We start from the raw sequence: 26815 nt of genomic DNA on the forward strand, positions 1-26815 counted from the left end.
AGAAATGTGCCAGTGTGTCTGAGGACATCTCGAGCTAATGCTCTAGAATCGGATTTGCTGAAAAACATGTATTCGCGTATTTATGTATTTATTCATTTCTGGCCGCGCCACGCAGCTTGCGAGATCTTAATTCCCCAACCGGGATGACCCTCGCGCTCGGCAGCGAAGGCCCGGAGTCCTAACCACTGGACCGCCAGGGAATTCCCTCAAATCCTGTATTTTAGAGACAGGATAGAGTCACAGCAACGGAGGCGTGTGGAGCTGCGGTTAGAACACAGGCTCCTGGAATCCTGGGTCTACAGCCCGCCTGCTGTGACCTGGGCATCCCCCACCCCTGCTCGGCCGCTCAGGGGCAGGGGTCTCAGGCCGCACGAGGCCCAGCGGGGGCTCCACCCTGGACAGCTCGCACCTCGTGACACCTCTCTACTGTGATTACGGCTTCAGATGAAGAAAAAACCCCAAAACAGAAAATTTGTGAACACTGAAAAAATACATACATTTAAAGATAACACAAGCCGTCCTTGAAAGTAGTTTACTTAAGACCATTGACTGGGAGACAAAAATGAACACAGTGAGAATGAGGGATAGAGACACCGGAGAGGTGCACCCCCCCCCGAGTGGCGCCGCGTGAGGTCCCAGACACAGGTTGGCAGTGGAGAGACCCACATGGGCGACGGGCTCTGTGCAAAATCGGGACTAGAAGTATGTCAGCTCGTCGTGTCTGCCTTTGTGGGTCTGGTAGCTGGCCAAGGCCAAGGGCTTGTTCTCGTGTGGGAGGCTTTCAAATACTCGAATGTGCACGAAGTTATCATCATCCACTTGAACCTGGAAAGACAGTCCAGTGAGGGGCGGGCGTGGCCTCCGACCCCTGCTCCACTGGCCTCGGCTGGACTGGGAGAAAGGCCCCGGGTGCCAGGAGGCCATGTCCCTTCAGGTGACCAGCGACTGGGCTGAGGACATTCCCACCTTCCTCCATCGAGTGCAGGGGACGCCCTCGTTGCCCCAGCCAGCACCCGGCACCCACACTCACTCCATCAGAGCCCCGAGTCCCCGAAAGGCTCGGTCCTCCCCTCCAGGAGGCTGTGCGCACACGTGCACACACACACGCGCGCGTGCACACGCATGCTCATTTTAGATGGCCAGCAACCCCCTGAAGCTGGGGGCTGCCACTCGACCCTCTTAAGCACCCCTGCCCAGGCACCTAGGCGCCCCCAATTCAGGCCAGACCCTCCGAAGAGGCTGACATCCCACCTTGATGAAGAAGACCCTCCCGGCGACCACCTGGCTCTTGAACTCCACAGCCTTGAACATCGGGAACTTCTTCTCCTTCTCTTCCAGCTGGGCCCTCACCTGGGGGAGGAGAGAACGGAGAGACACGTGCACTTACTTGAATTAAGTGTCACGGCTGAACTCTGATGCCGGCCCTCTACAGACTTTCTATAACACGACTGTTCTTCACAACTGAGCAGACACATTAAATTGTCAGCTCTGATGATAAAGTATAGAAAACAGCTCTCTAATTCTGCCGAGTTTCAACGGTACTATTTCTCTGTATCATTTTCCCCTTCTTTTCCAGGCATGGAATAGTTTGATATTTTCATCATCACGACAACGTATGTAAGTTCATACCCTGTTTTTCTCTTTTACTTAACAGACAGTTCATTGCAAAGAGTATATATAGTTTTTTAATTACTCTTTTAAATTCTTTTTTTAATTTTAATTTTTGCTGCATCGGGTCTCAGTTGCCGAACGTGGGCTCTCCCTTGTGGCGTGCGGGCTCAGTAGTTGTGGTGCACAGGCTCAGTAGTTGTGGCATGTGGGCTTAGTTGCTCTGCGGCATGTGGGATCTTAGTTCCCTGACCAGGGCTCAAACCTGCGTCCCCTGCATTGGAAGCAGGATTCTTGACCACTGGACCACCAGGGAAGTTCCTAATTACACTTTTATTTGTTTATTTTTAAAGAAATTATATTTATTTATTAATTTATTTTTGGCTGCATTGGGTCTTCGTTGCTGCTTGCGGGCTTTCTCTAGTTGCAGCGAGTGGGGGCTACTCTTCGTTGCGGAGCATGGCCTCTAGGCATGCGGGCTTCAGTAGCTGTGTCACACGGGCTTCAGTATTGTGGCACACGGGCTCCGTAGTTGTGGCGCACGGGCTTAGTTGCTCCGCGGCATGTCGACCTTCCCAGACCAGGGATTGAACCTGTGTCCCCTAAACTGGCAGGAGGATTTTTAACCACTGCACCACCATGGAAGTCCCTAATTACTCTTTTAAAATTGAAAGCTAAAACAGTTAAAAATGTTAAACTAAATTTAATATTAAATTTAATCTTCCATCTTCTAGATGTGCCTTAGTTCTCTTAAGAATTCCCAATTTCTTGTGTGACAGATAATGCAGCAGATAACACTCTTGCAGGGAAATTGCTTTGCTGCATTTTTAGATGATTTCTCTAGCGTGCAGTGCCTTTGGGCGGAGGCTGTCCCTGATCCTTCGTGTCAGACGGTAATCACACTTTCCGATGAGTCCTGTTATCCAGGGTCTTGGCCTTTTGGGAACTGAGCATTCTGATGGAGGAAGGGGGGAGCAGGTTGTTCTGTCTTGACTTTAAAACCTCATCTAGTTTCAAAGTGCTCTGGCTGCTCTCTGGGTTACCGGCAGGCACTAGAGCGCGCTGACTCTGCACTGCAGTCACAGGACCCGTCCTAGAGGGCCAGAGGATTTCACTGAAGCCCGGAAGCATGCTGCTTTGGGAGCTGAGGGGGTCACCGCCACACATGCCAGCGAGTCCCTGTGGCAAAGGCCTTCAGGGAGGGGGGCTCCCTGTGGATAAGGTGGGCAGAAAGGACTGAAGGGAGGGTCAGGAAGTGAGAAGGCGGGCCGCCTTCTCTCCACGCAGCTGCCACGGCTCCCACGGCGGTGCGCGTGTCCCCAGGGGCTGGTGCCCACCTGCGTCTGAACACTCCCCCGTGGGGCCCTTCTTCCTGCCAGGTGCCTGCCAGGTCTGCAGGGAACTGACCCTGCAGACAGTTTACAAGGCCAGGGGGGTGAGTGACACCCACAGACCCTCCCGGGAGTCTGAGATGGAATCGTCTCTCTCTCTGCTTCAGGGGGGCTTGCACAGAGCCTCCGCCCTGTGCAAGGACTGATGGCTTGAGAAAACCCTAAACGAGGTGGCGGGACAGAGCATGTGCAGGCGGCGAACGCCAGGCCAGGCCACGGCCTGAGGGACGGCAGGTCACTGACACCGCTGCCTGCCGGCCAGGAGAAAGGTGAGCTGGGCTGTAGCCAGGGGGTGTGCAGAAGGCCCCGGGTCACTTAGGAAGCTGCCAGTTCCCGGCCCTGAGGGGACCAGGTGGGGCAGAGGGCCAGGGAGGGCCCTAGGACAGGGCTGGAGGAGACGGGGGCGGAGTGCAGCACCACGACATCCTTCTGACCCGGGCCGGTCTCTGGCCTCTGATCTTCTCATGTGCAGCCCAGACTGTCCCAAAAGCGTCAGTACAAAGGGCCACCAGATGGTGCCCATGCCCCTCACAGAGACCACCCAGCACAAAGGCAGCCTCCTTGTTCCCAGGGGCAGTGAGAACGGTCCACTGACGTATAACTTTCACGGAACTGACCCCAAATGAAGGGGCCCTTTGAGACAGTAACCCTTCCCTCCCGAGTGAGCTGACACACGTTTAAAGTTCACATGACAAGTGGGGAATTCTCAGGCCTGGAAAACCACGAAGAGGCGGGAAGGGGTCTTGCTTGTCAAGAGCCGACTTTGCTGACACACGAGGATAGGCAGGGCAGGCCCGGCTCCTCCCACCCTCACCTGGTCCTTGGGTGCAGGTGCCTTCCTCGGAACCCGGCCCGACAGCTGCCCAGGGTCCGAACCAGGCTCTGCCTCCGTGACCCAGGCTGGACTGCGTTTCGAAGCTGTTCAACGTAGAACCTCAAACGTACACGAAAATGCTAGACTAACAGCCTAGTCTAGGACGCCTGTGGACCCCGTCCCCGGACTCACTCAGGGTTACTTCACCCCTCCTACTGTACCGTTTGCTCTCTAAGTGCTTTTCCCCAACGGGCACGTCGCGGCCCTACCCCTGTGGACACCTCCGCTCGCGGGTGCGCTTCCCAGGCGGGAAGGGGCATCGGCCTGCGCCCAGCCCGGCCCACGGCGGGATGCGCTCGGGCGCACCGCCTCTGCCCCAGCGGCGATGCCTACGGACTGCCCGGGCCCCCAGGACCCCATCCGCCCCCCGGGGCCCTGACCTGGTCGGCGATGGCCTGGGTGTCGGCCGTGGCCGGCTGCGTGGGGGTGGGCGCGCCGCACATCATCTCGGCGGCGGGCGTGGACACCAGGCGGCGGGCACTCGGGAGCAGCGGACGCGCACGAGCAGCGGACTCTGGCGGGAGCAGCTGACCGAAATCAAGCCGCCGGACCTGGCGCGGCGGTCACGTGACGCGCGGGCGGAACCACGGCGCGCGGCTGGGGGGGGAATCCGGGACCGGAAATGGCGTGCCGGGCGCCCGGGACGGGAATGGGGCGCGGGGCGCCCTGGTAGGGATGCGCCGTGGGCGGGAGCAGGCCACAGCCTGGGACCCCCGGCAGACACCTTCTCGGGACCAAGGGTCGTGTGATGTAGGGCTGGCCCCTCTCCCTGGGTTTGGTGTCAGCCACCCCCGTCGGCTGAGTCAGAGGGCGGGATGGGGGCGCGGCCGCAGGACTCGGGGAGAGGGTGGGCGGGGCCCTGCAGGATGTGGGTGGGAGCGCGGGCGCGGTCCGCAGGTTCCCGGGGAGGGTGGTGCTCCGGCTCTCGCGGTGGCTGGGCGGGCGCTGCCCCGGGCACTGCCCTGCGGGGGACCTCGGGGGTACGGGCCTGGTGCGGGGCAGGGCGCAAGCGGAGTTGGCCCATCCTGACTCCTTCCTGGCCTCCCGGACCACACAGTGCCCCCAGACCCCACTGTCCTGTCTTGGTCTCCGGGTCCCCACAGTTTAACCCACTGCGTGAGATGACAGTAGTGGGTCCTGAAACGACAGGGGCGTTTGGGGTCCGGAGAGCAGCGGGCAGCTGGACCGAGAGCAGAGGGGAGAGAAGCCCCCGCCCAGCGCGGGAGCTGGGGGTGCTGGGGGAGAGGGGCAGGGGCGGGCTGGCAGGCCCTCCGTCCCGCGGGCATCTGCCTGTCTGGCGCCCCTCATCCCACGGCCCGGCCCAGCGCCCCACCTGGGCTGGCCTGTCGTGTGGGCTGCTGTGAACATCGTGGGCCTGTGACCCGGGGACGCAGTGAAGGGCTGAGGTGGGTGGACGGAAGAGGCACAAAGGAGTCCAGTGATGGGGAGGTGATGACTCCCAGGGTCTCAGGCTGGGCTGGGGGCAGGTGGATGGAGTTAGTTAGGGGCTTGGTTCTGACGGGGTTTGGTGTGGGATTGAGACATCCTGGGATGAGAAGGTTCAACATCCTGGGAAGGGAAGGGTTCCCGTCATACTGGGGCAGGGTGGGGCCTGTGCTGGGAGCTGTCTGGACAGGACGGGCCTTTCAGAAAGATCCAGCTGCCCCCCACCCGACAGGACTGCACCTCGGTGGTCACTGGGCCTCTCCCATCACTGGGTGCTGACTCTGCAGGCAGAGGCCCAGCCTCGCCTCCTGGCGGGCCCAGTGGGAGTGGCCCGTGAGCGAGTGTGTGGGGAGGTGAGCCTTTCTGGTACTTTCTAGGGCAGAGCCTGGTCTGTAAGTTCAGGGAAGCATGGGAGGTCGTGTGTGGTTGAGCCCTGGGGGGAGGGGGAGGAGAGACTGACACCCATCCAAGGCCCAAGCACAGAAAGCCGAACCCTGATAGCGGGGTTTGCAGCAAAGTAAGGCTTCCAAGCAAGGGAGGAGGGAAGCCTCAGGTCCACTCTTCATTGGTCTGAGCTGGCAGTTTTTATTTTTCTTAATTGATCTTTTGCATTTAATGAAAAGAAAGAACTATTCATTGAAAGACATTTTTATGAGAATGAAACAACAAACCACCCACTGGGGTAAATATTCTCATTACACATATCTGACGATATATAAATAACTCCTCCAATGAATAGATCAAAGATCATTAAACATAGGCAGTGTACGTGAACTGGCACTCCCAATTTACACTTAGAAAAATCGAGTTCGCAGTTTTTAAAGGGGAAGGACAGAGGAGCTGGGGTGAATCATCTGAGCCATCTGCCGTCTACGTGTCTGGTCTGGTGGTCTGTGACTCCGGAGTCTGTGTCAACATACTCTGTAAAGGTCATCTTGCCCTGGAAGATGACTCAGAACAGCACATAACCAGTGATGCTTCTTGGAACTGTGGCTCCAAGCCTCTGACCTTCACTGCTCCTTATTGATTAGGCAAAAATGTGATCAAACAGGTATGGGCTAGGACAAGAGGGAAAACAAGAACAGACACCCGGACACGAGTGTTAATTATAAACCAGTCACAGGACTGGGTTTCAAGACTCCCACAATTCATAATTGAACAAATGAATGAATAGAGACGGATTTGACCCCATAAAAATGGAAAACTCCTCTGTGTCAAAAACAAAGCGTCAGAAAATGACGACCCGGAAGGGCAAGGCAGGCGGTTCTGTGGCTTCTGTCATCCTGCAGCTCGGGGCGGTGGCGGGGGGCGCCTTGAGGCGCCTCGTTACGCCTGACCCTCCGTCCCCGCTGGACCTGGGTCTGCAGGTGCTCGCATTTTAGAACTAGGAGGGTAACACCTGTGGAAAGGCTTGTTTTTTCGGAGCGGGCGGGAGCAGGGGATCCACCACCATCACTTGGGTTTTGACAGAGACTCACAGGCAGGCAGAGGAGGGGGCGGCTTACACTAGGTGTGCCCTGATGGAGTCTCTGGGCCCGGGGAGGCTGTGGGCAGGCCCACTGCAAGCTGGGCGTCCTGTTTGATTGCTTTCAGGGGCATATTGGGCCTTCTCTGGTTGTCCTGAGTTAGAAGGGGGATGGGGCAAAAATTAGGGAAGGTGACGGTCACGGCCACCTCCTGACAATCTGGGCCAATGGCTGCAGAGGCTGTGGTTTGGCTTCTGGACGGTTGTTGCACAGATGGTGGGTCTCTTGTCACATGGATGTGGTCTGGCCATTGTCTGTCTGTATAGTCATTGTCTCATGCTGCTTTATGGAGTCAATGTTGCTTTCTTGCTGCAGGTTTGGGTCCAGACATGTTTTCCAGCTGCCGTGGAAGGCAAGCTCTGAAGGTCAAACTCTTGAATGCTGATCCACCCTTTCCTTGCACCTGCTGTGTGGCATAGGAGTAACTGCTGAACCTCTCTGTGCTTAAATGAAGCACTAAGTGAATTAATGAGCATACAATGCTTGGGACGATGTCTGAGCCCTAGGGTGAGTTGATGATGTTACCACTATCATTGCCTATGATTACTATACTCACATAAGTCTAACCCATAATTAGCATTACTTTTTCTACCCAAATGCCCTGAAAAATGTTGACATTCATCTCATTCCTTGACAACACAGCTTTTTATCCTACTAGAGCCAGGGGAAGAGACCTAGTATCCTGTCTCCCCATCTAGAGTCCCGAGGCCATTCACTTCAATTTGAAATCCCTATTCAGTAGGATCAGACTTTTAAATTCAAGCAATTTTGGAGTTTCACTTGTGATCTCTGATGTTCCCAGAGTCAGAAGAAACCAAGGTGTTTTGTGGGGTTTTTTCTCAATTTAATTTCTTACGTGTAGGAGCCCCAAGGATATGAGACCAAGGGTGAGCCTGGCAACCGAGGTTATATGCCTCAAGGAATGGGGTGGGGGCCTGGGGCTCCCAAGGGGAGGAATGGGGTGGGGGCCTGGGGCTCCCAAGGGGAGGAATGGGACGGGGGCCTGGGGCTCCCAAGGGGAGGAGGGCCCTTCATGGGGCGATACAGAGAGCTGAGTCTGGTAATTAATGTTTGCCCTGCTGTGCAGGGAAGTGTTTCAGATAAAAAAGTTATCTCTGGTAATAACTCTTCTGGTACAGGCCCCCTATCTCAATTCTTTTAGGTAGTTAAGGAAGAGGTCATAGTTGTCCTGAGCCTGCTGGCTCCGATCGCCTACAGCTCAAAATAGTCTACATGCCAAAGGGGCGTATTCTGTTCTCCTCACAACCTGGCTTGTGTGTTTCCCCGTTGGCACGCTTAGGCAGGTGACTCGTACACCTGTGCCCCATTCTATTCAGTTGCTTGTGTTTCGTATTGCAAAAATGTCATCACCAGAATTTGTTGCTAATTAAATTCTAGCCCAAGAGACCCTTTGGGTGGGGGAGAAAGAAAAGAGAAAGATGAAACATTTAAACAAGTAAGCATTTATTACATTTACCTATTCATCTTCAATAACAAAGGAAATATCAGTGGAGGTAAACCTAAACATAGGTGCCCCACCTGGGCACATCGCTGCCCAGCCTCCTGCATCAGGACCCATTACAGGCCTGGCTGCCTGGCCGAGCTGGAAGCAAAGCGGACAGTGGCTTTACCTCCGAGCCAGGACCCTTGAAGCAGCCATCTCGAGCAGAGACGGCCCTGAGCCCCCTCTGAAAGGTGAAAGGAGGTGCAGAAATTGGGACGACTCAAGGGAGGGAACAGATGTACATCTTGAAGAGCCATTGCTCTAAACTAATGTAGGCAAAGGATTTTCTAAGCTTAGAAGCTTCGGAAGAATCAGAAGGGAAAGGCCGGGACCCAGATGGGGGCAGGTGACTCTGGGTGCACCTGTTGACCTGTCCTCGGCCATCCAGCTGTTCTCTCTGTGTCTCCTAATGACCTAGGGACCCTTGTCCAGGTCCCCAGCAGACAGACAGGCAGCGCTGGGACTGTTCCCTGCTTCCGTACCCGTCACGTAGGAGGCGTTAAATGAATATTTGACTCCTTCTGTTACGGAACTCACGCTGGGCTGCTCATCGCTCAGGAATACAATGCTAAGGGCCAAGTGTTGGGTAAGAGGACAGGCAGCTTTATTGAGGAAGCTGGCAATCCTGGGGAGGAAGTGGGCTCACGTCCCAAAGAATCAACTCCCCCTTGCTGATCAGGGGACAAGAGATTTTAAAGGGGCGTTTCTGGGGTGCACAGGCCCTGGTTGGGGGGAGCTGCATGAAGAAGAGCACAGTCAGCTCTGATAGTCAACTTGAAATTAATCACGCGGTGATGGGATCACTGCCCTTCGATTGTTTTAAGTACAGTTAGTCTTCAGTTCCAGAAGTGGTTTGTTCGCATCCCCTTGAGGCCGGTTCTTGGAATTGTGTAAGACAGACCAGCAGTTCATGTCACGGCTGTAGTCTTGTCATCATGTAATTAACTTCTTCCATCTGGTGGGGATTTCAGTATCTGCAAAATAGCTCAAAGGACGTGGCTCAGAATATTATCTACAGACTTTGAGGAGGAATTAAAGGTCCTTGACTTTTTGTTTTTGTCATACCACGAGGCTCACGAGTTCTTGGTTCCCTGACCAGGAATTTCACCCAGGCTCCGGCAGTGAAAGTGCAGAGTCCTAACCACTGGACTGCCAGGGAAGTCCCAAGAGGTCCTTGTCTTTTTCTTTCTTAAAGTACTTTTTTTTAATTATACTTCTATAACTTAAAATTTTACTTATTTATTTTTGGCTGCGTTGGGTCTTTGTTGCTGTGCGTGGGCTTTGTCTAGTTGTGGCGACTGGGGGCTACTCTTTGTTGCGGTGCGCGGGCTTCTCATTGCGGTGGCTTCTCTTGTTGTGGAGCACGGGCTCTAGGTGCGCGGGCTCAGTAGTTGTGGCTCGTGGGCTCTAGAGCGCAGCCTCAGTAGTTGTGGCGCGCAGGCTTAGTTGCTCCGCGGCACGTGGGATCTTCCTGGACCAGGGATCGAACCTGTGTCCCCTGCATTGGCAGGAGGATTCTTAACCACTGTGCCACCAGGGAAGTCCCAGGTCCTTGTCTTTAATGCCTAAACTATATTATTTTGTCTTGTTTGACAGCTTTCCTTTGCTTCTGCATGTTGTCTCCTCTCTGATTAAGTTTATTCTTTGGCTAAAGTTTTTCTACAGACAAGAGGCAGGCAGAGGACGCTGGGGGGACAGTCTGTCCTGGGAAGGCCCCACAGAGTCCTGCTCAGTTACACTTACACACTTCTGTAAATCAAAAACAAAACTGCAAATTAAATCAATTGAGGGACTTCCCTGGCGGTCCAGTGGTTAAGACTTCGCCTTCCAATGCAGGGGGTGTGGGTTTGATCCCTGGTTAGGGAGCTAAGATCCCACATGCCTCAAGGCCAAAAAACCAAAACATAAAACAGAAGCAATATTGTAACAATTCAATAAAGACTTTAAACATGGTCCACATCAAAAAAATAAAAAAAATCTAAACGGGACTTCCCTGGTGGCCAGTGGTTAAGACTCCTCACTTCCAATGCAGGGGGTGCAGGGTCGATCTCTGGTCGGGGAGCTGAGATCCCACATGCCATGTGGTGTGGCCAAAAAGAACAAAATAGTCAATGCCAGGAATTTATTTGAAGGAAAAGGAATATAATGGATGGACAGGAGATTTATCTATAAAAATGTCCATCCCAGAACTTAGAAGCCGCCCCCATGCCCAGCCTCCGTCCATAGCAAGGAGCCCTGTGTACTTGGGAGGAAGTGTTTACAAGAGCGTGTCTGCCGGGGCCCTGATGTTGGCGGCACTGGGTGCTTGTTGAAATGCTGAGTTCCCAGCCCTTTGCCCTGGAGATTCCGAGTCCCTGGGGTTCAGTGGGGTCCAGGCACCTGTGGGATTGACGGATATTCACCGATGTTAACAGTAGCCATCACTAGGGGGTGGGGAATGGGTATTTAACAACTTTCTGTGATTTTCAGTATTTTCCCAAAGTTTTATTTAAAGGCCTTTTTGCTTTTAGAAGAAAGGTTTATTTTGGAATATTGCATCTTCTTGAGAAATTAATATCATGGGAGAATGCTAGATATGTTATTGAAAAGCAGTTTCAAAACTGTCAACATAGTGTGATTACTATAATATGTTAACATAAAACTAACACAAATCTTATGCACAGAAAATAAAGAACAGATCTGTCAGAAATTTTTCTCTTAGGCCATGAGACCATGATTGGTTTCCTCCCCTAACTTTTTTTATTGCCCTGATTTTCTATAATAACCGTTGAGGGATACGTATCGGGGGAGGAGCACACAATATGGAGAGAACGGGTTTGGGTCTGGAGAGCAGCTCTGGGCAGCGGGGTGCACAGAGGACGTGGTGGGGGTCCCGGAGGGGCAGCGGCTGGGCCACGGCAGTGGACAGGCTGTCTAATGTATGTGCAAAATGAATCTTTGGGCCCTTGTTCAAAATGTATTAAGAATTTCAAGAAGGCAGCAGCAGAGCTATAGCAGGCGCAGCCCTTCTGCTTGGGGCCGCGCTGCTCACTGCACACGTGGACCACGTGCCACCTGTGAAGTGGTGCTGGTCTGGACGTAGGGCGCTCGCGGCTGTGCTGGGCAGACGGGCTGGCCTGGGTGTCACCTTTGCCTTGTCTTTTTCAGACTCCGGGCGAGAGCATAACCTGTAAGCCTCTTTGCTCACCTACAAAAGGGCAAATGCCACCCCTCCCTTGCAGGATTGTTTGAAGATGTATAAAGTCCTCGCACGTAGTAGGCCCTCATTAGGTGGTAGTGATGTTACTTATTTTATCTTCTTTACACTTTCTGTAGTGCGTTCAGTAGTGTCCTCCCAAATCACATCTACCCAGAACCTCAGAACGTGACCTTAATTTGGAAATAAGTTCTTTGCAGATGTAACTAGTTAAGATGAGGTTAATAGTGGATTAGGGCGGGCCCTGAGTCCAATGACTGGTGTCCTTATAAGAAAACAAGAGGACACAGAGAGACAGACAAGAAGAACAGCATGTAAAGACAGAGCTACAGGGGAGGAGGCCACGTGAGGACAGAGGCAGATGTGGTGTGATGCAGCCGCAGGCCCAGAATCACCAGGAGCCCCAGAAGCAGGAAGAGGCAGGCAGGACCCGCCCCTGGAGCCTCCGGAGGGAGCGTGGCCCTGTGGACACATGCATTTCAGACCTCTGGCCTCTAGAACTGGGAGACAATAACTTTCTATTGCTCTAAGCCACCAGTTTTGGGCACTTCGTTACAGCAGCTCCGGGAAACTGAGTCACCTCCCTTGCACATCACATACACGCTTCCTAGCACAGATGCGAAATTATGCTTCAAAGATGGGCCCAGCCTTCTTCACCAAGTTGAGCCTGGAGTTGAAAGACCATGACCTCGGAAAACACACAGGATCCACGAACAGGGGTTTTTCTACAGAAAACAAACACAGGCAGGACAACCTCGGGATGAGAAGTGGATCTCCATGATGCTGCGGGAAAGGAGAGAGGCTGGTCCTTGTGATTTGCGGAAGACATGAGCACACGTCTATTTCTAACTGGTACCTAGTGAGCTAGTCACAGCTGTTCCACACACCATCACCTCCTAGGCACCGTCCTGGGTGCAGACGAGTAGGACAGAGAAAAACCCTGCCCTCAGGGTGGGATGGGGTGGAGGGTGTGTAATGTGTGTAGAAGTGGGAAAATACCTCCTTCCCCAAGTCCTGTCAGACTTTCTGTTTTTGCTTTTCTAATTTTTAAAACTTTTTATATTGGAATCATTTTAGGTTGCAAAAATACTATAAAGGTTTTGTAAACTCTTCATCCCGTTTCCCTAAATGTTAATGTCTCACACAAGCCTAAACACAGCATAGTTACCAAAAGCAGGAAATGAGCCTTGAGATGCGCTGTAATGAGCTCGTGTCCAGAATCCACGCACGTTTTACTGCTGTCCCCCCACAGTCCTCTGTCTGACCCAGGCTCCTCCCACGCGGTCCTTCGCGGTAACGTCTCCTGAGCCGGCTTCGACCTGGGACAGGTTCCCAGTCTTTGTCTTTCATGACCTTGACACACTTCAGGAGTATGAATTGTTTATTTTGAGGAAGATCCTAGTTTGGGCTTCTCTGATGTTTCTCCTGAACGGGTGGAGGTCGTGTGTTTGGGGCAGGAACACCACCAAAGTGATGCTGTCCTTTCAGTGCATCATCTCAAGGGCGTGTGATGTCCATACACCTTGCACTGGTGATGTAGACCTCCATCTTGAGTGAAGGCATGTCTACCAGGTTTCTCCATTGTAAAGTTACTATTTTCCCCATTGTAACCAATAAGTACTTTTGAGGCTATGCAAATAGTATGTCTGCCATCCTCCTTTTGCCACTAATTTTAGTATCCATGGATGGTTCTTGCCTGCGATGCACAGCGGACTTTGAAAAGTCTCCTAAAGAAGGATAATTTTGCATTTAGAATTGTCGATTAAAATTCAATTGACAAGAAGAAAAAAGAATTTTACTTGAACCAAATTGAGGATTATAACCCAGGAGGAAGTCTTTCAGGAAAGACTGTTCTGCCTGTTAAAAGTCGAAGGCGTGGTCATATACTGACGTACTGACATTTTAAATAAAGTTCACCAAGGATACATAGTCCAGGTAGCACGTATAAAGCCAGCAGCAGGTCACTGTGACCCCCTACGAAGTTGGGAAAGTACACTATTCTTCTAAGAAGTTACATTGCCAGCGTCAGAAGAAAGGGAAAAAATTGATCTTTATGGTGGAGCAGGCATTCCCACCTTTGAGGAGGTCCGGTTATTGTGTAATGCGGACGCACACTGCCATCAAAGGGGGAGTGAGAAGGCCCTAACGGACAGAGAGAATTTTATGCTTCATTTCCTCATCCTGCCTTAAAATATAAATTTTACTTTGTCTGAACAAAAGCATGTATTTTTTAGTTACACTGAATATGCAACAAATCTTTCATTAGCTGTCAGTGTCTAATAGCTGCATAGGCTGTCAAGTATTGGTATATTTTTAAAGTATATGTTGGTGCATTTCATTGCATTCTTTTGGTGAAATTCCCTGTCAGAAATTCACTGAATGTCTATTAACATTGCTCTTTTCTTTAGGCTTTGTTGTCTTCTTTTTCCTGCTTTAGGAAAAAGCACGTAGCGTCCTCCTCTCTGGAGTACAAGGATTTGTTATTTCACTGCCCCGCACCTCCGCTGAGACGTGGCTGTTGGGGCAGGGATCTTGTCCTGTTCAACAGCGCCACCGCTGGTGAAAGAACTTAAATAGCTTTTTCAAACAGAAAAAGTTGGACGAATGGGGCAATGAACGCTTGTATTCCTGCCTCTGGAGTCAACCATTGTTAACATTTTGCCGTATTTGCTTGTGTGCCCTGTGTGTGATTGTTTCTCTATCTATTGACATGACACTTCATCCCCACCAAACACTTTGCAGTTATTTCCTAAAAGTAGAGACATTCTTCTCCATCACTTGTCGGCAAACTATGATCATTGGGCCTAATCTGGCCCATCACCTGTTTTTGTAAATAAAGTTTTATTAGAACACAGCCACACACATTCATTTGCATGTTGCCCATAGCTGCTTTTGCACTAAAGGAGCAGTTGTTTTGGCTCACAAAGCTGAAAATATTTACTACCTCACCTGTGCAGAAAAGCATTAACCTAAGGCCTTCATGCTATCCTTACAAAGTCCTGCTTATGAGTTTGGCCCTTAGCTGGCACCTGGGAATGTGGATTTGGGGAGGGTCCCCATTACCGTAACTGTGATAAGAGTGCCTCACTGAGTCTGAACCGTTTGTACAAACAACACAGCGTGTGCTGAACATCTGTTCTCTCTCTGGGAGTCCGGAGTTTCCATGTGTGTCTGTGACTAGCTCATAATAAAAACTGGGCACTTTTTTTTTTAATTAACATTTTGGCTGTGCCGCTCAGCATTTGGGAGCTTAGACCACCTCCTACAGTGGAATCGCAGAGTCTTAACCACTGGACCACCAGGGAAGTCCCAAAAAACCCTGGGCTCTGGCCTCTAACTAGCTCCTTCTGACATTTAATGCGTTGTCACAGCTCTTTGCTGGGAAGTTAGCTCGCTCTACAAGCCTTTTCCCTGTGCCTTGAATCCTTTTGCCATAATAAATCATAGCCATGGGTCTTCCTAGCGAATCAATGAATCTGGGCGTCTTGGGTCCCCCTGACACATGGCCCTTTATAGAAGAAGTCTGCTGAGGCCCATTCTACATAAACATCATTGTTATACCTAAGAAAACAAACAATAATTCTGCAATATAACCTAACCTCTAGTTTCTATGCAAGCTTTCCAGTTGTCCCCCAAATGATTTTTTAGCTTATTTTAAAAAATCAGAGTCCAGTCAAGATTTGTATATTGCATCCCCTCCTTTACACATGCTTCACCCATGCCTTCGTTCATGACACTGTGAAGCGTTGTGGACTGTCCCAGATCGGGTTCGCGATTCCCTCCTCGTGCCCCGTGCGCGGCCTTCCTGTGTCCAGAGGCCGGGCGCGGACCTACAGGCTGGACGAGGCCAGTGCAGCTTGCCCCATGGGTGATGCTGCCGCAAGGTGGGGCACCGGCTGGTGGCGTCAGGCCACTGCGGGCGGGGGCGATACTCGCGCACCCCCGGCCCCCCTCCCCGACCACCTTCCCCCCGCGTCGTGGCATTTTGTGATGACCTTGGCTGACCCAACATTCACTGGATTCACTGGGGGCTTTCCTCTGCCTGTGCTCGCTGGCGTTCTTTAATAAGGAAGTGCCTTCCCTCAGCAGCCGGGGGGGAAAACTACGGCACCCCCCAACTCCCCAAAGGCTGGCAAACGCTAATGACCTCCTTCTAATTGCCTGTGTCCAGAGAGACTATCCGACGAGGCAGAGCCAGATGGATTTATCATTCCGGGCCCGGCCACTAGAGGACGGTGGCGTGCGGCCCGGGCGAGGCCGGCGCGGGCGCGTGACGTCACGCTGAGTCCAAGACAGGCCGGCGCGGGCGTGTGATGCCACGCGGCGCCTGGCAGAAGCCGGCGCGGTCATGTGACGTCACGTCGTGCGCCCAGGCGAAGCGGTGCGGTAACTGATACCCTGGGGTCTCGGCGCGGTCGCCATGGGTCCGCGGGTGCAGCTTCCGCCAGAAATCCAGCTGGCGCAGCGCCTGGCAGGGAACGAGCAGGTGACCCGAGACCGGGCGGTGAGGAAACTCCGGAAATACATTGTCGCCAGGACTCAGCGGGCCGAAGGTGGGCGCGGGGTTGGCGGCATGTGGGAGGGGGCGCCTCGGCGGACGGGCCGGGTGGGGGTCGCGGGGCGGCCACCCGGGCTAGGGGACCTTCCAACCTCGTGGAGTCTCCACGTGGTCGGGCCGAGTGGGCGGGGCCTGCGGCGATGCTTCCACCCGTCTCCCGCTTCCCGCTCGTGCTCCCGCCTGAGCGCTTGGCCCTCCGCCCCTTCCTCACCTTGGCTGTCCTGAAGGTGCGCGGCGCTCACCTCCTGCTGCGGTGGGCACGCGTCCCTATGCGGAGGCTCCGCCTCCCCAGCCCCTTATTTCCTCTTCGCAGTTAAGACCTGCCTTCCTCTGGGAACCGGTCCCCGCGTCAGCCCATATATCCCGCTATCCCTGCTACCCACTGTTTGGGCACCCTGTGTTTTTTCCTCAGAGCGGCATTTATTACTGTTGGTAGTCTTTTTCTTGTGTAATTATTGGGTTGTCGTCTGAGTTTCACGTAGTGTACAGTCCTCAGAGAACAGGCTTCCTAAGTGATTCTCAAAATGTGGGTCTCAAAATGTGGCCCCATCAGCAGCTTCGGCATCACCTGAACATTTGTTAGAAATGCAAATTCTTGGGTCCCATCCCCGTACTGCTGAATCAGAAACTCTGACAAGTGGGCCAGAGATCCGTTTTAAGAAGCCCTCCGGGTGATGTGATCCTGTTGCTAAGTCTGAGAACCACTGCTCTGGAACAGGGTGCCAGACACGTAGTTAGGACCTCAGTACATACTTGTTGGGTGATTTTATATGTTCAGTATCTGCCTTCATAACGACTCTGAATGAGGTAACTTGTAATTTTAAAATTTGAAAAGTGCACAAAACCCAGTTGTAACACCGGGTCAATTGTTGCCAACAGACTCATCTGAGTAGACACCAGCCAGACCAGGAAATGGTGCTTCACTAAATTTTGAATCGACAGAAATGGAGTACAGGGCCTGTTGCTTGTAGATTCTCGGCAAATGTTTATTCAATGAATGAAATGACAGTTATCTGGGGGAGTCCTTCCAGCCACAGGCCCAGCAGGTTCTGAGTTGGGAGGGTGGCTTGAGAGGGAGGGCCGGGTACCTTTACAGTAAGATGACTTCGGTCTAGTTCAGGCGTTCACATTTCTCTGGCTTTGTTCTGGCACTAAAAAGCAGGGTTCATCTGTTCTGAGCGTTGCTGTTTTTGGTGCAGGTGGTTTCACTCATGACGAGCTGCTGAAGGTGTGGAAAGGACTGTTCTATTGTATGTGGATGCAGGACAAGCCACTCCTCCAGGTGAGTGTCTGGGAGGGTACAGAAGGAGCTGGGGCAGCAGGAACAGTGGGAGGACAGGCGAGCACGTTGTCGACCCTCATTTTACTACTGCAGACATGCTGGGCAACGTTTTACAGCTTCGATCCTTTTTGTGCTTTTGATGGCCGGAGGGGCCAGGGCCTTGGGTTACAGTGAGTCTGCGCTTGCTGAGTTGAGCACCGCAGCAACCCTGTTGAACGCCAGCGGCGTCATGGCTGAAAACCGGGTTGTCTGTTCTGTGTTTGTCAGAGATGGCAATGAAGTGCTGAAACGCTGGAAACCAGGGGACGGAATTCACGTCTTCTGAGACGAGTATTTTTTCTGCTAGCCTTTTTTAGAAAAACAGACTTTATTCTTCAGAGCAGTTTTGGGTTCCCAGCAAAATGAGAGGAGGAGCTACTGAGGTTCCCCCCCCACAAGCACAGCCTCCCCCGTTATCACCCGTACCAGAGTGGGACCTTTGTCACCGTCCGTGGACCTACATGGCACGTGATCATCACCCAGAGTCCATAGCTTACCTTAAGGTTCACTCTTGGTGATGTTCAGTCCGTGGGTTTGGATAAATGTACAATGACATGCATCGTCATTATGGTATTTTACGGAGTAGTTTCACTGCCCTAAGATACTAGTCTTTTTAGAAGTGTTTCCCAGCGGGAATTGTTTACTGCTCAGAATCACCTGGGTGGTGACGGTACTTATTTAAAATGCAGATTCCTGCGCTGTATTCCACGCCTGATAAACTAGAAGCTCTCGGGGGAGGCTCTGGAATCGTCTGTTTAGCCAGTGCACTAGGTGATGCCTGGCACAGTGACACAGGCAGGCAGCTGGTAACTCACAGGGGTCTCATCAGCCCCCTTTCTGCTGGTCAGGTGGCTGTGTGCGCCCAGGCTCCTGTTCTCCCGCCCCTTCCTTTGTCAGCCTCCGTTGCTCAGGGTTCAGCATCGGTCATGCGGGCAGTCCCTGCCCTTGCTTGTTGTGAGGTCCTGTGGGCCCTGGCCTTCAGGGGAGGCCTCTCGTGGCCAGTGTGAGACTCGCAAACCCCACGCTTGCTGGGCTGCGAGGCCCCGTGGAGCCGGACCCCGCGACGAGTGAGGACAGTTGAATGTCTGTCTTACTGCCGTTGCTCGTTGCTGTAGGATCACGTTTGTTCAGGACTGAGGGCGTTTGTTCTGTTTCCTGCGCAGGAGGAACTTGGCAGGACCATTTCCCAGCTCATCCACGCTTTCCAGACCACAGAGGCACGTGAGTATCCCCGCCATGGTCGCGCCCAGCCCCTGGACACGAGGCCTGTGTTCTGAGAGCGGGAGTGAGGGCCCCGTCCCAGCTGGCGTCTGCTGGTGCTGACGTGGGAGATGCTGTTCTGTTTGTCCTGCACGTGTTCGCTCACTTGCCCAGAGTAGACTCAGTTCAGGAGTCTAGAGGGCTAACCCTTGTATTTCAGAATTACAGAGGCAAGCGGTGTAGTGTCCGCAGCTGTCTGACTGAGTCTCACCTGATGGTGGTGAGGTTCCTGCAGAGCATCTTTCTAACTCTTGCGTCCTTGTTCTGACCAACGTCAGCCGTTCTCAACCCTGCGGCCTGCCTGTTGTGTCTTTAGAAATCCTGATGTCTAGACCCTGGTCCCATTAGGTCAAGCTCTGGGGGTGGGGCCTGGGCGCCAGCATCTGCGACACCCCCTGCCCTGCTCCGAGGGCAGCTAGGGCTGGGCGGCGTCACTGGTGTGGACCCCGGGACCGTTGCTGGCGGTGCCCCGGCCGTGTGGGTGGGTTTAGTTCGGTTATGCCTAAGCTGGCAAAGTAGTCAGAAGTAGGGAGTGTGCAGTTACAGTAACTGCGTTTGAGTAATCACTGGAGGAGATCTGTTCTCTATAACTTTTACCTTCTAAGAACCTCCAGAAGCGTTTCTGTGCTCAGTAGAGGGCCAGGTACAGAGCGTTCACTTGGTGACACTTGAATGAGGTAGTGAACGCAGGCCTGTCCTGTGGGAGGTAAGAGGTGCCCTTTGGGGACTTCCCTGGTGGTCCAGCGGGTAGGACTCCGCGCTCCCAAGGCAGGGGGCTCGGGTTCCATCCCTGGTCAGATCCCATGTGCTGCAATAAGAAGTCCGCATGCCACAGTGAACAGCCCGAGCGCCGCAACTAAGAGCCGGTGCAGGCCAGATAATAAATAAATAAATATGGAAAGAAAAGGGGGGGGCCCTCTGTGTCCCTCCCGAGGGCTCTCTCCTGGGCGTGCAGACGGCCGTCTCCTCCTGTGTCCTCACGTGGTCGTCCCTCTTTGTGTGTCTGTGTCCTCATCTCCTCTGAACGACACCAGTCAGATGGGATTAGGACCACCCCAGTGACCTTGTACCTTAACCACCTCTGTAAAGACTTGTCTCCGAATAAAGTCATATTCTGAGGGATTGGGGGTTAGGGATTCAAGGTATGGGCTGGGGACCTGGTTGAGCCCGTAGCACTCCGGTTCTGACATACTGTTAATGGCAGGGTTTTGTGTTTGATCAGGTGAGTGGATTCAGTGGGGCGAGTGCTGGGGCAGGGCGTGGGTGCCGGGCAGGGTCCTTAGCCCCAGCCGAGGTGGGGCAGCGGCAGTGGTTGCATGGGGAGAGGTGGCCCGAGTGCTGCTTCTCGTGCTGTGGGGGCTTCCAGTGCTCTCTGCCTGGTCTTCAGAGGCTGTGGCTTCAGTTTGCGGTTGTAGCTGGGATTTGCTTTTCTTTCCAAGGTTCTTAAAAGCCCCGGTTTTAAGCCAAATCCATAGCACTGCTGTCAGCTCAGCGCACTCAGGGGCTCAGCACCCCCGAGGCCGGTGCCAGGCGACGTCCTGACAGGGCTTCTTCACGGCCCCTCCCCTCCCCTCCCCTCCCCAGGCAGCTGCCGCTTTCCCCTGCCCCCACCCCTGACTCTCTTCTGGCCTTTTCTTTCCACCAGAGCACCTGTTCCTTCAGACATTCTGGCAAACCATGAACCGCGAGTGGATGGGCATCGATAGGCTGCGCCTGGACAAGTTCTACATGGTGAGGAAGCTGCCTGCCCCCCGCCAGGGTCCCTGCGGTGCTGGGGCACGGCGTCCAGCATCCCGGCCCCTGAGCCCCCCACTGCCCCAGCAGTGCCAAGGACCAAGGCTGCTGGGTGGCGAGCGCCCTGCGGTCTGTTCCCTGTGAGCCTCGTTGGGCCGTGAGGGGAGCCTCGGCCTCACGTGGGGTGCGCATGCCGGGGTTCTGCACAGACTGTCGGTTCAGGGGAGCATGGTCACAGTTGCCCCTGGGGGAGACTCGGTGGCGAAGCCCTTGCTGCTTTGCTGCCGTGAAAGCAGAGCTTAGAGCTCGGGCCCTGGATAGAGACCCCTGGGTCTGCTCGTGGGGGGCCGGCTTTGGAAGGTGTTTTTCTCTGGGCGGGGACAGTTACACAGTAGCGTGCAGAATCCTCCCCGCCTCTCTCCTTTCCTGCGCTGCGTTCTGGTGAATTCAGGTTGCTGCTCTGCGTCAGAAGCGCAGGGAAACTGGGCTGTGTCTTGCTGCCGCCCCTGTTGGGCTGCACCTTTGTTACTGCGCTGCTGGCCCCTGGGACCGGGGACAGTCCCCAGATGAGTGCTTCTGTCTGAGAGCAGGTGGCCCGACGCGGACCCTGGATGGGGCAGCAGCCAGGCCTCGCTGAGCACAGGTCCCCGTGATCTGCCCCTCAGGCCGGCCACCCGCTCCATCTCAGTCCAGGGTTACGCGGTCACCACGTGTGTGATGTCAGGTGTTAAAGTAGGACAGCTGGTGGGCGAGCGCGGGGCTCAGGAGAGAAGGAGGACGGCGCTGATGCGTGTGGGCAGGCGGGGGGCCGGGCGCCGGGCTTTGCACGGTTATAGAACGCCCGCTCATAATTCAGAGGGGCTGTGTCCCAGGATGCAGTGCTGGGCCTTAGGTCGGGGGTTCTGCTGCTGTCCGTGGCCTGTTTCCTACGACCCCCCTGTGGCCATGTCTGGCAGCGCAGCCCTGCTCTAGAGGCTGGTCTTCCTGGCGGCACCACAGGTGTCCTCTGTCGCCTTTCACCACTACGGGTCCCCCCTGCAGGCTTGTTGGGTTCATGCCGGCAGGTAGGGAAACCGGGCAGGCAGCCACTGTGCCGGGGATTGTGGGCAGAGAAGGAAACTGGTTTCTCCCTCGGGTGGGGAGAAGCTCGGGGGGGGGGCTCAGAGGAAACAGTCTGTGGCGCAGACCTGGTGGTTCCGAGGCTCCGCTCTCCTGGGGGAGCTCCACGTCGTCCAGTTTTCACTCTGGAAACAAGCCCGTCCCTCGCAGCCGCCGATTGTGTGTGTGGTCACTCCCCGTGTCCCTGCTGTGAGCCCGACGTCCTGCTACTCGTGGGAGGCTGGGCGCCTCCCGCAGGCCCAGGGCCCCAGCAGCTCTCCAGGGCCTGCCATGTGCAGTGGGGTGCCCAGACGACCCGGGGCAGAGGGGAGGTCTGGGTGGTGCCGCTAACGGGGTCTCCTCCTGTGCCACAGCTCATGCGGATGGTCCTGCACGAGTCGCTGAAGGCTCTGAAGACGCGCGGATGGGACGAGAGGTCAGTGTCCCAGAGCGGCCTGCGGCAGCCGTGCCACTCGGGCCGGTCCGGGTCTCTCCTCTACTCATTGTCAGCTTATGTGGAAGGGTGACTTAGTGCTGGAAACAAAGGCATTTTTAAAATGAAGGTTGTGCACGTGTTCGTGGGAATGTTTGTTTCAGCCTTGACGGTGAGTTCTTACTGGGTCAGAACTGAGTCCTCACCAAAGGAGGCGCAGCTGAGCAGCTGTTCTTGTAGAACGTGGCACCTTCAGCTCTGTCATCGGCAGTCATTGCTCTCAGCTCTACAAATACTTGAGCCGTCCAGCCTTCACATTTTTGACAGGGGTGCTTGTGTGTGTTCCTCCGAACTGTAAGGGCCTGTGTTTTCTGGCTCACCTCAGGCCTCCCCTGGCACCTGGCAGCCGGGTGGGATCCTCAGGCTGGGCTGGGCTAGGCTCTGCTGCGTCTTAGCTCCTCCCACAACCCCTCCTGGAGACCAAGCAGGGGCGGGGCTCCTGCAGCCTGGACCTGCCCCTTCGCCGGAGGCTCTGCATCCAGGTTACAGCAGCAGGTTTCCAAGCCTCCGGGGGCCGTCTGAGATCACGACAGAAAGTGGGTTTCTGAGCATTTACATTTTAAAGTTTTTGGAATTAATTAAAATTTAAAAAAACCCTTTTTTCTACTAATGAGAGTGATGGATGTTCATTGTAAAGAACTCAGGAAACTTTTTATAAACATTGGAAAGCAATTTTAACTCCAGCAGACAATTACTTTCTTTTTTAAATATATACATATATTTTTTATGGCTGCGCTGTGCGGCTTGTGGGATCTCAGTTCCTCGACCAGTGATTGAACCCGGGCCACGGCAGTGAAAGCGCGGAATCCTAACCACTAGGCTACCAGGGGACTCCCCGACAATTACCGATACTTCTAAAGTGTTGCCTAATTGCATGGTCCAAAAGAGGTGTAGCCGGCTGCTTATTTATTTTACTGAGAATGTGTCAAAAACGTCTCATATCAGTGTCCTGGTGCTGCATGGTTTGGGGAGGGCGGGCACTGGGGGAGAGGGCTTAGAAACAGTGTGTTTTGAATTTGTTTGTGATTAAAAAGTGATGGTAAAGGAGTTTATTTTTCAGCCCAAGGATAATAAATCTAGGACCCAGACGTCAGAATAGCTGCCAGCCTAGAGCAGGCAGCTCACGGCCGCGTTATTCTAGGGCTGCCTCATCTTCTGAAGAGCAGCGTTAAACTGTCCCTGGCCTGGCAGCCCCCCGCCCCCATGAAAGGTCAGCAGGATTTGGCCTGCAGTTACTGGAATCACTGTTACAGGTTGAGAACGACTGTGGGTAACTCTACATTTTGGGCAAGGGTGCCTCTTTTAGTGATTTTCATCCTTAAAGTTCTGTGAAGACCTGGGGGTCTCGCTCATTTCCGGATGTAGGATTGTGTTATCCAGGGGGTGGCTAGTGACTGAAGCAGGGTTCAATGTTAAAGGGACGATTTTCTTTCTGTTAATCTTGGGCTTGGGGGTGTGGTTGTTACCCTGAAAGTAGTTTCATCCTCATTGTCCCTGGTAATTCAGCACAGAGGTCCTTTCGCAGAAACTGGTACCCTCCCAGTGCCCTGGGATAACTAGTCCTGCGTGCTGTGTCTGCTCTTCTAGCCCTTCTCCGTTCTTAAGAGTAGTGGGCTGTAAGTGTAACATTCCTGTCTGTGTGAAGGTGACTGTCAGCAGCCTGGCAGAGGAGGTCTCTGCCCCTGGCCTGCGTCCCTTCCGCTGAGCCGTGGAAGGCACCCCGGTGTTGTCGGCAGCAGCATTGTCCAGGGAGCTTTTTGAAGGATACATGCTTTACGGTTCAGGTGCAGGGATCTGTATATTAACAAGCACCAGGAGTTTCAGGTGCATCTGGGCCACTAAAGACCGGTCTCTGGAGCTCTCTGACCTGGGATTCCCAGGCCTCTGAGACCGTTGAGACCCACGTGCCTGGGTGAGGTCTGATGTGACGTGTGACCATCCACGGGTCCGGTCCAACACGACCCGGGAGGCAAACTCGTCCCCTTCTCTGGCCTCCGTCTCCCTTTGCGTTTGCTCTGTCCTGGTGAGCCTTCCTGCGCAGTTCCCAGCGGGGACAGTAGAGACACCAGACACGGTGGGCTCTTGCTTTATAGCCGAGGTTCAGTCCTGCCGTGTGTCGTGGTCCTGGCCGTTGCCCGTGGATCTATACTCGCAGGAGTCCTCTGTGCCGGCACAGACCCAGGTCATCGGGTCTTCCTGTGTTGGTGGAGGGGCGTCTGCCTGTGACTGTCCTGTCAGAGCCCCCTGCTCAGGCAGAGTGAACCCATCGCCTTGTTGCCCCTCGTGCTGCTGGACTTGCCTTTTCTTGCCCCAGACAGACCGAGCAGCTGCTGGAGCTGCTGATGACAGAGATCCTGCACCCCGACAGCCAGGCCCCCAACGGAGTGAAGAGCCACTTCATCGAGATCTTCCTGGAGGAGCTGACCAAAGTGGGCGCCCACGAGGTAGGTGGTGGGCGGCAGGGTGAGGGCAGCAGCCAGGCTGCTTGGGTGCCTGAGGCCCAGGAACTGAGCCCCCGCTCTGTCCCCGCAGCTGACGGCGGACCAGAACCTCAGGCTCATTGGGCCCTTCTGCACGGTCGCCGCCCGGACTCAGGAGTGAGTGCGGTTCCCTCCTGCTCACCTCTTCTGTTCTGCTGAGTCCCCAAGGGGGCTGCCCTTAGGAAATTCTGTGTGCTCACGACGGGCCAGCAAGGGGGCCAGCGGGGCTGAGGGGCTGGGGTCAGGAGAGACGGGCACGGGGAGGCGGTGTTTCTTCCCTGGAGGGTCCAGCCTGACGGGTGGCTGCGGTGCGGCTGCCCCTTAGCTCCCTGGTTTTGCACAACATCACTCGAGGCATCTTTGAGGCGATTGTGGAACAGGCCCCGCTGGCCATCGAGGATCTCATGAAGGAACTGGCGGAGGAGCGGGATGGAGACACGCCATCCAGGGAGCCCCCTGAAGGTGAGGACCGTGCTCATCTCATCGGGACGACGGGCCTGCCCTGCTCTGAGCCCACGGTGGCTCTGTGGGAGCCCTGCCTTCACCTCCTGCCCCGTCCCCTCGATTCTGCCCGCCCCATCGAAGTCCTTGCTCAGCTCTGCAGCCAGGGTGACCTTGGGAACAAGCACACACGTTGTTCACTCTCCTAACCCTTGCCCTGTGGCCATCCACGTCCTCATGGCTTCCTGGGCTCTGCTCCTGCCCCGGGGCGTCTGCCCTGCTCTCCCCTCCCTGGCAGGGTCTCTGCCCTCCATCCCTCCAGGCCCTACCCCGACCACCCTGTTTAAAGTGCAGCCTCCCAGTGCCTACCCTGCCTCGCTCACTGGGCGTTTCCATGGTGATTCTCACTTTCTGGCATAAATCGCTTGAAGTTACATAAATCACTTGTTCATCTTTCTGGCCTGGCTTCCGCCACTGGATTTCAACTCTGCCAGGACCGGGGACTCTTGGCCATGCTGTGTACCTGGTGTTCGGAGCAGCGCCTGGCACGGAGGGGGCGCCGCTAGATCGCGATGGATGAGTGAGTGAGTGGGTGAATGAACGAGTAGAGGTAGCACTTGTCAACGTCCCTCTGGGGGCAGGGCCTGTGGGCTCCGCATCAGTGGTGCCCAGGCTGGCCTGTCCACCTTGATGCTAAAGTGGGTCTTCGTGGTTCGCCATCTGGTCTCGTGACTGTCCTCTGGGTGACCTGTGCACTGTGTACTGTGGCTTTAGGGGTGTGTGTTGTCCACCAGCTTCAGGACTTTTCTGCTCTTGCCTTTTGTTGTGGTAAAATACACGTAATGTAAGGTTTCCCACCTTGACCACGCGTAAGTGCACTTGTTGTGCAGCTATCACCGCTGTCCATCCACAGAACTTTTCATCTTCCCAAAGTGAATCTGTCCCCGTTGAACACTCCCAGTTCCTCCCTCTGCCCAGCTCAGCTCCTGGCACCCACCGTTCTGCCTCCTGTCTCTGTGAGTCTGACTGTTGATGACTCTGGTTCATGTCCGTAGGATCAGACAGTATTTGTGTTTGTGTCTGTCTCATTTCACTCAGCATAACATCTTCAGGGTTCATCCATGCTGTATCACGTGTCAGAACGTTCCTCCTTTCTTTTTTTTTTTTTTTTTTTTAAACATCTTTATTGGAGCATAATTGCTTTACAATGGTATGTTAGTTTCAGCTTCACAACAAAATGAATCAGTTATATATATACATATGTTCCCATATCTCTTCCCGCTTGCGTCTCCCTCCCTCCCACCCTCCCTATCCCACCCCTCCAGGCGGTCACACAGCACCGAGCTGATCTCCCTGTGCTATGCGGCTGCTTCCCACTAGCTATCTACCTTACGTTTGGTAGTGTATACATGTCCATGCCTCTTTATTGCTTTGTCACCGTTTACCCTTCCCCCTCCCCATAGCCTCAAGTCCATTCTCTAGTAAGTCTGTGTCTTTATTCCTGTTTCACCCCTAGGTTTTTCATGACATTTTTTTTTTCTTAAATTCCATATATATGTGTTAGCATACGGTATTTGTCTCTCTCTTTCTGACTTACTTCACTCTGTATGACAGACTCTAGGTCTATCCACCTCATTACAAATAGCTCAATTTCATCTCTTTTTATGGCTGAGTAATATTCCATTGTATATATGTGCCACATCTTCTTTATCCATTCATCCGATGATGGACACTTAGGTTGTTTCCATCTCTGGGCTATTGTAAATAGAGCTGCAATGAACATTTTGGTACATGACTCTTTTTGAATTATGGTTTTCTCAGGGTATATGCCCAGTAGTGGGATTGCTGGGTCATATGGTAGTTCTATTTGTAGCTTTTTAAGGAA

The 26815-nt window shown here is 54.0% G+C and overlaps 2 protein-coding genes across 3 annotated transcripts in view; one reads left to right on the forward strand and one right to left on the reverse strand.

Moving 5' to 3' along the window:
• Positions 1-518: 518 nt before the first annotated feature.
• Positions 519-4409, reverse strand: CSTB (cystatin B). Its single transcript, XM_082655113.1, has 3 exons — positions 4254-4409; positions 1252-1350; positions 519-825 (listed from the first exon to the last, which is right to left on the reverse strand). The coding sequence occupies exons 1-3, from the start codon at positions 4317-4319 to the stop codon at positions 697-699; spliced, it is 294 nt and encodes a 97-aa protein (XP_082511239.1). The 5' UTR covers positions 4320-4409; the 3' UTR covers positions 519-696.
• Positions 4410-15914: 11505 nt separating this feature from the next.
• RRP1 (ribosomal RNA processing 1) overlaps positions 15915-26815 on the forward strand; it is a 97356-nt gene continuing 86455 nt past the window's right edge. For both annotated transcript variants that reach the window (XM_082655429.1, XM_082655428.1), the window contains exons 1-8: positions 15915-16098; positions 17303-17385; positions 18588-18645; positions 20330-20415; positions 21891-21952; positions 24324-24453; positions 24542-24606; positions 24815-24951. In XM_082655429.1, the coding sequence (XP_082511555.1) occupies positions 15966-16098; positions 17303-17385; positions 18588-18645; positions 20330-20415; positions 21891-21952; positions 24324-24453; positions 24542-24606; positions 24815-24951 (754 nt within the window). In that variant the 5' untranslated portion in view covers positions 15915-15965. The remainder of the gene's footprint in view (positions 16099-17302; positions 17386-18587; positions 18646-20329; positions 20416-21890; positions 21953-24323; positions 24454-24541; positions 24607-24814; positions 24952-26815) is intronic.

This window comes from Grampus griseus (genome assembly GCF_964374135.1).
Source record: "Grampus griseus genome assembly, chromosome: 5".
Taxonomy (NCBI): Eukaryota; Metazoa; Chordata; class Mammalia; order Artiodactyla; family Delphinidae; genus Grampus; species Grampus griseus.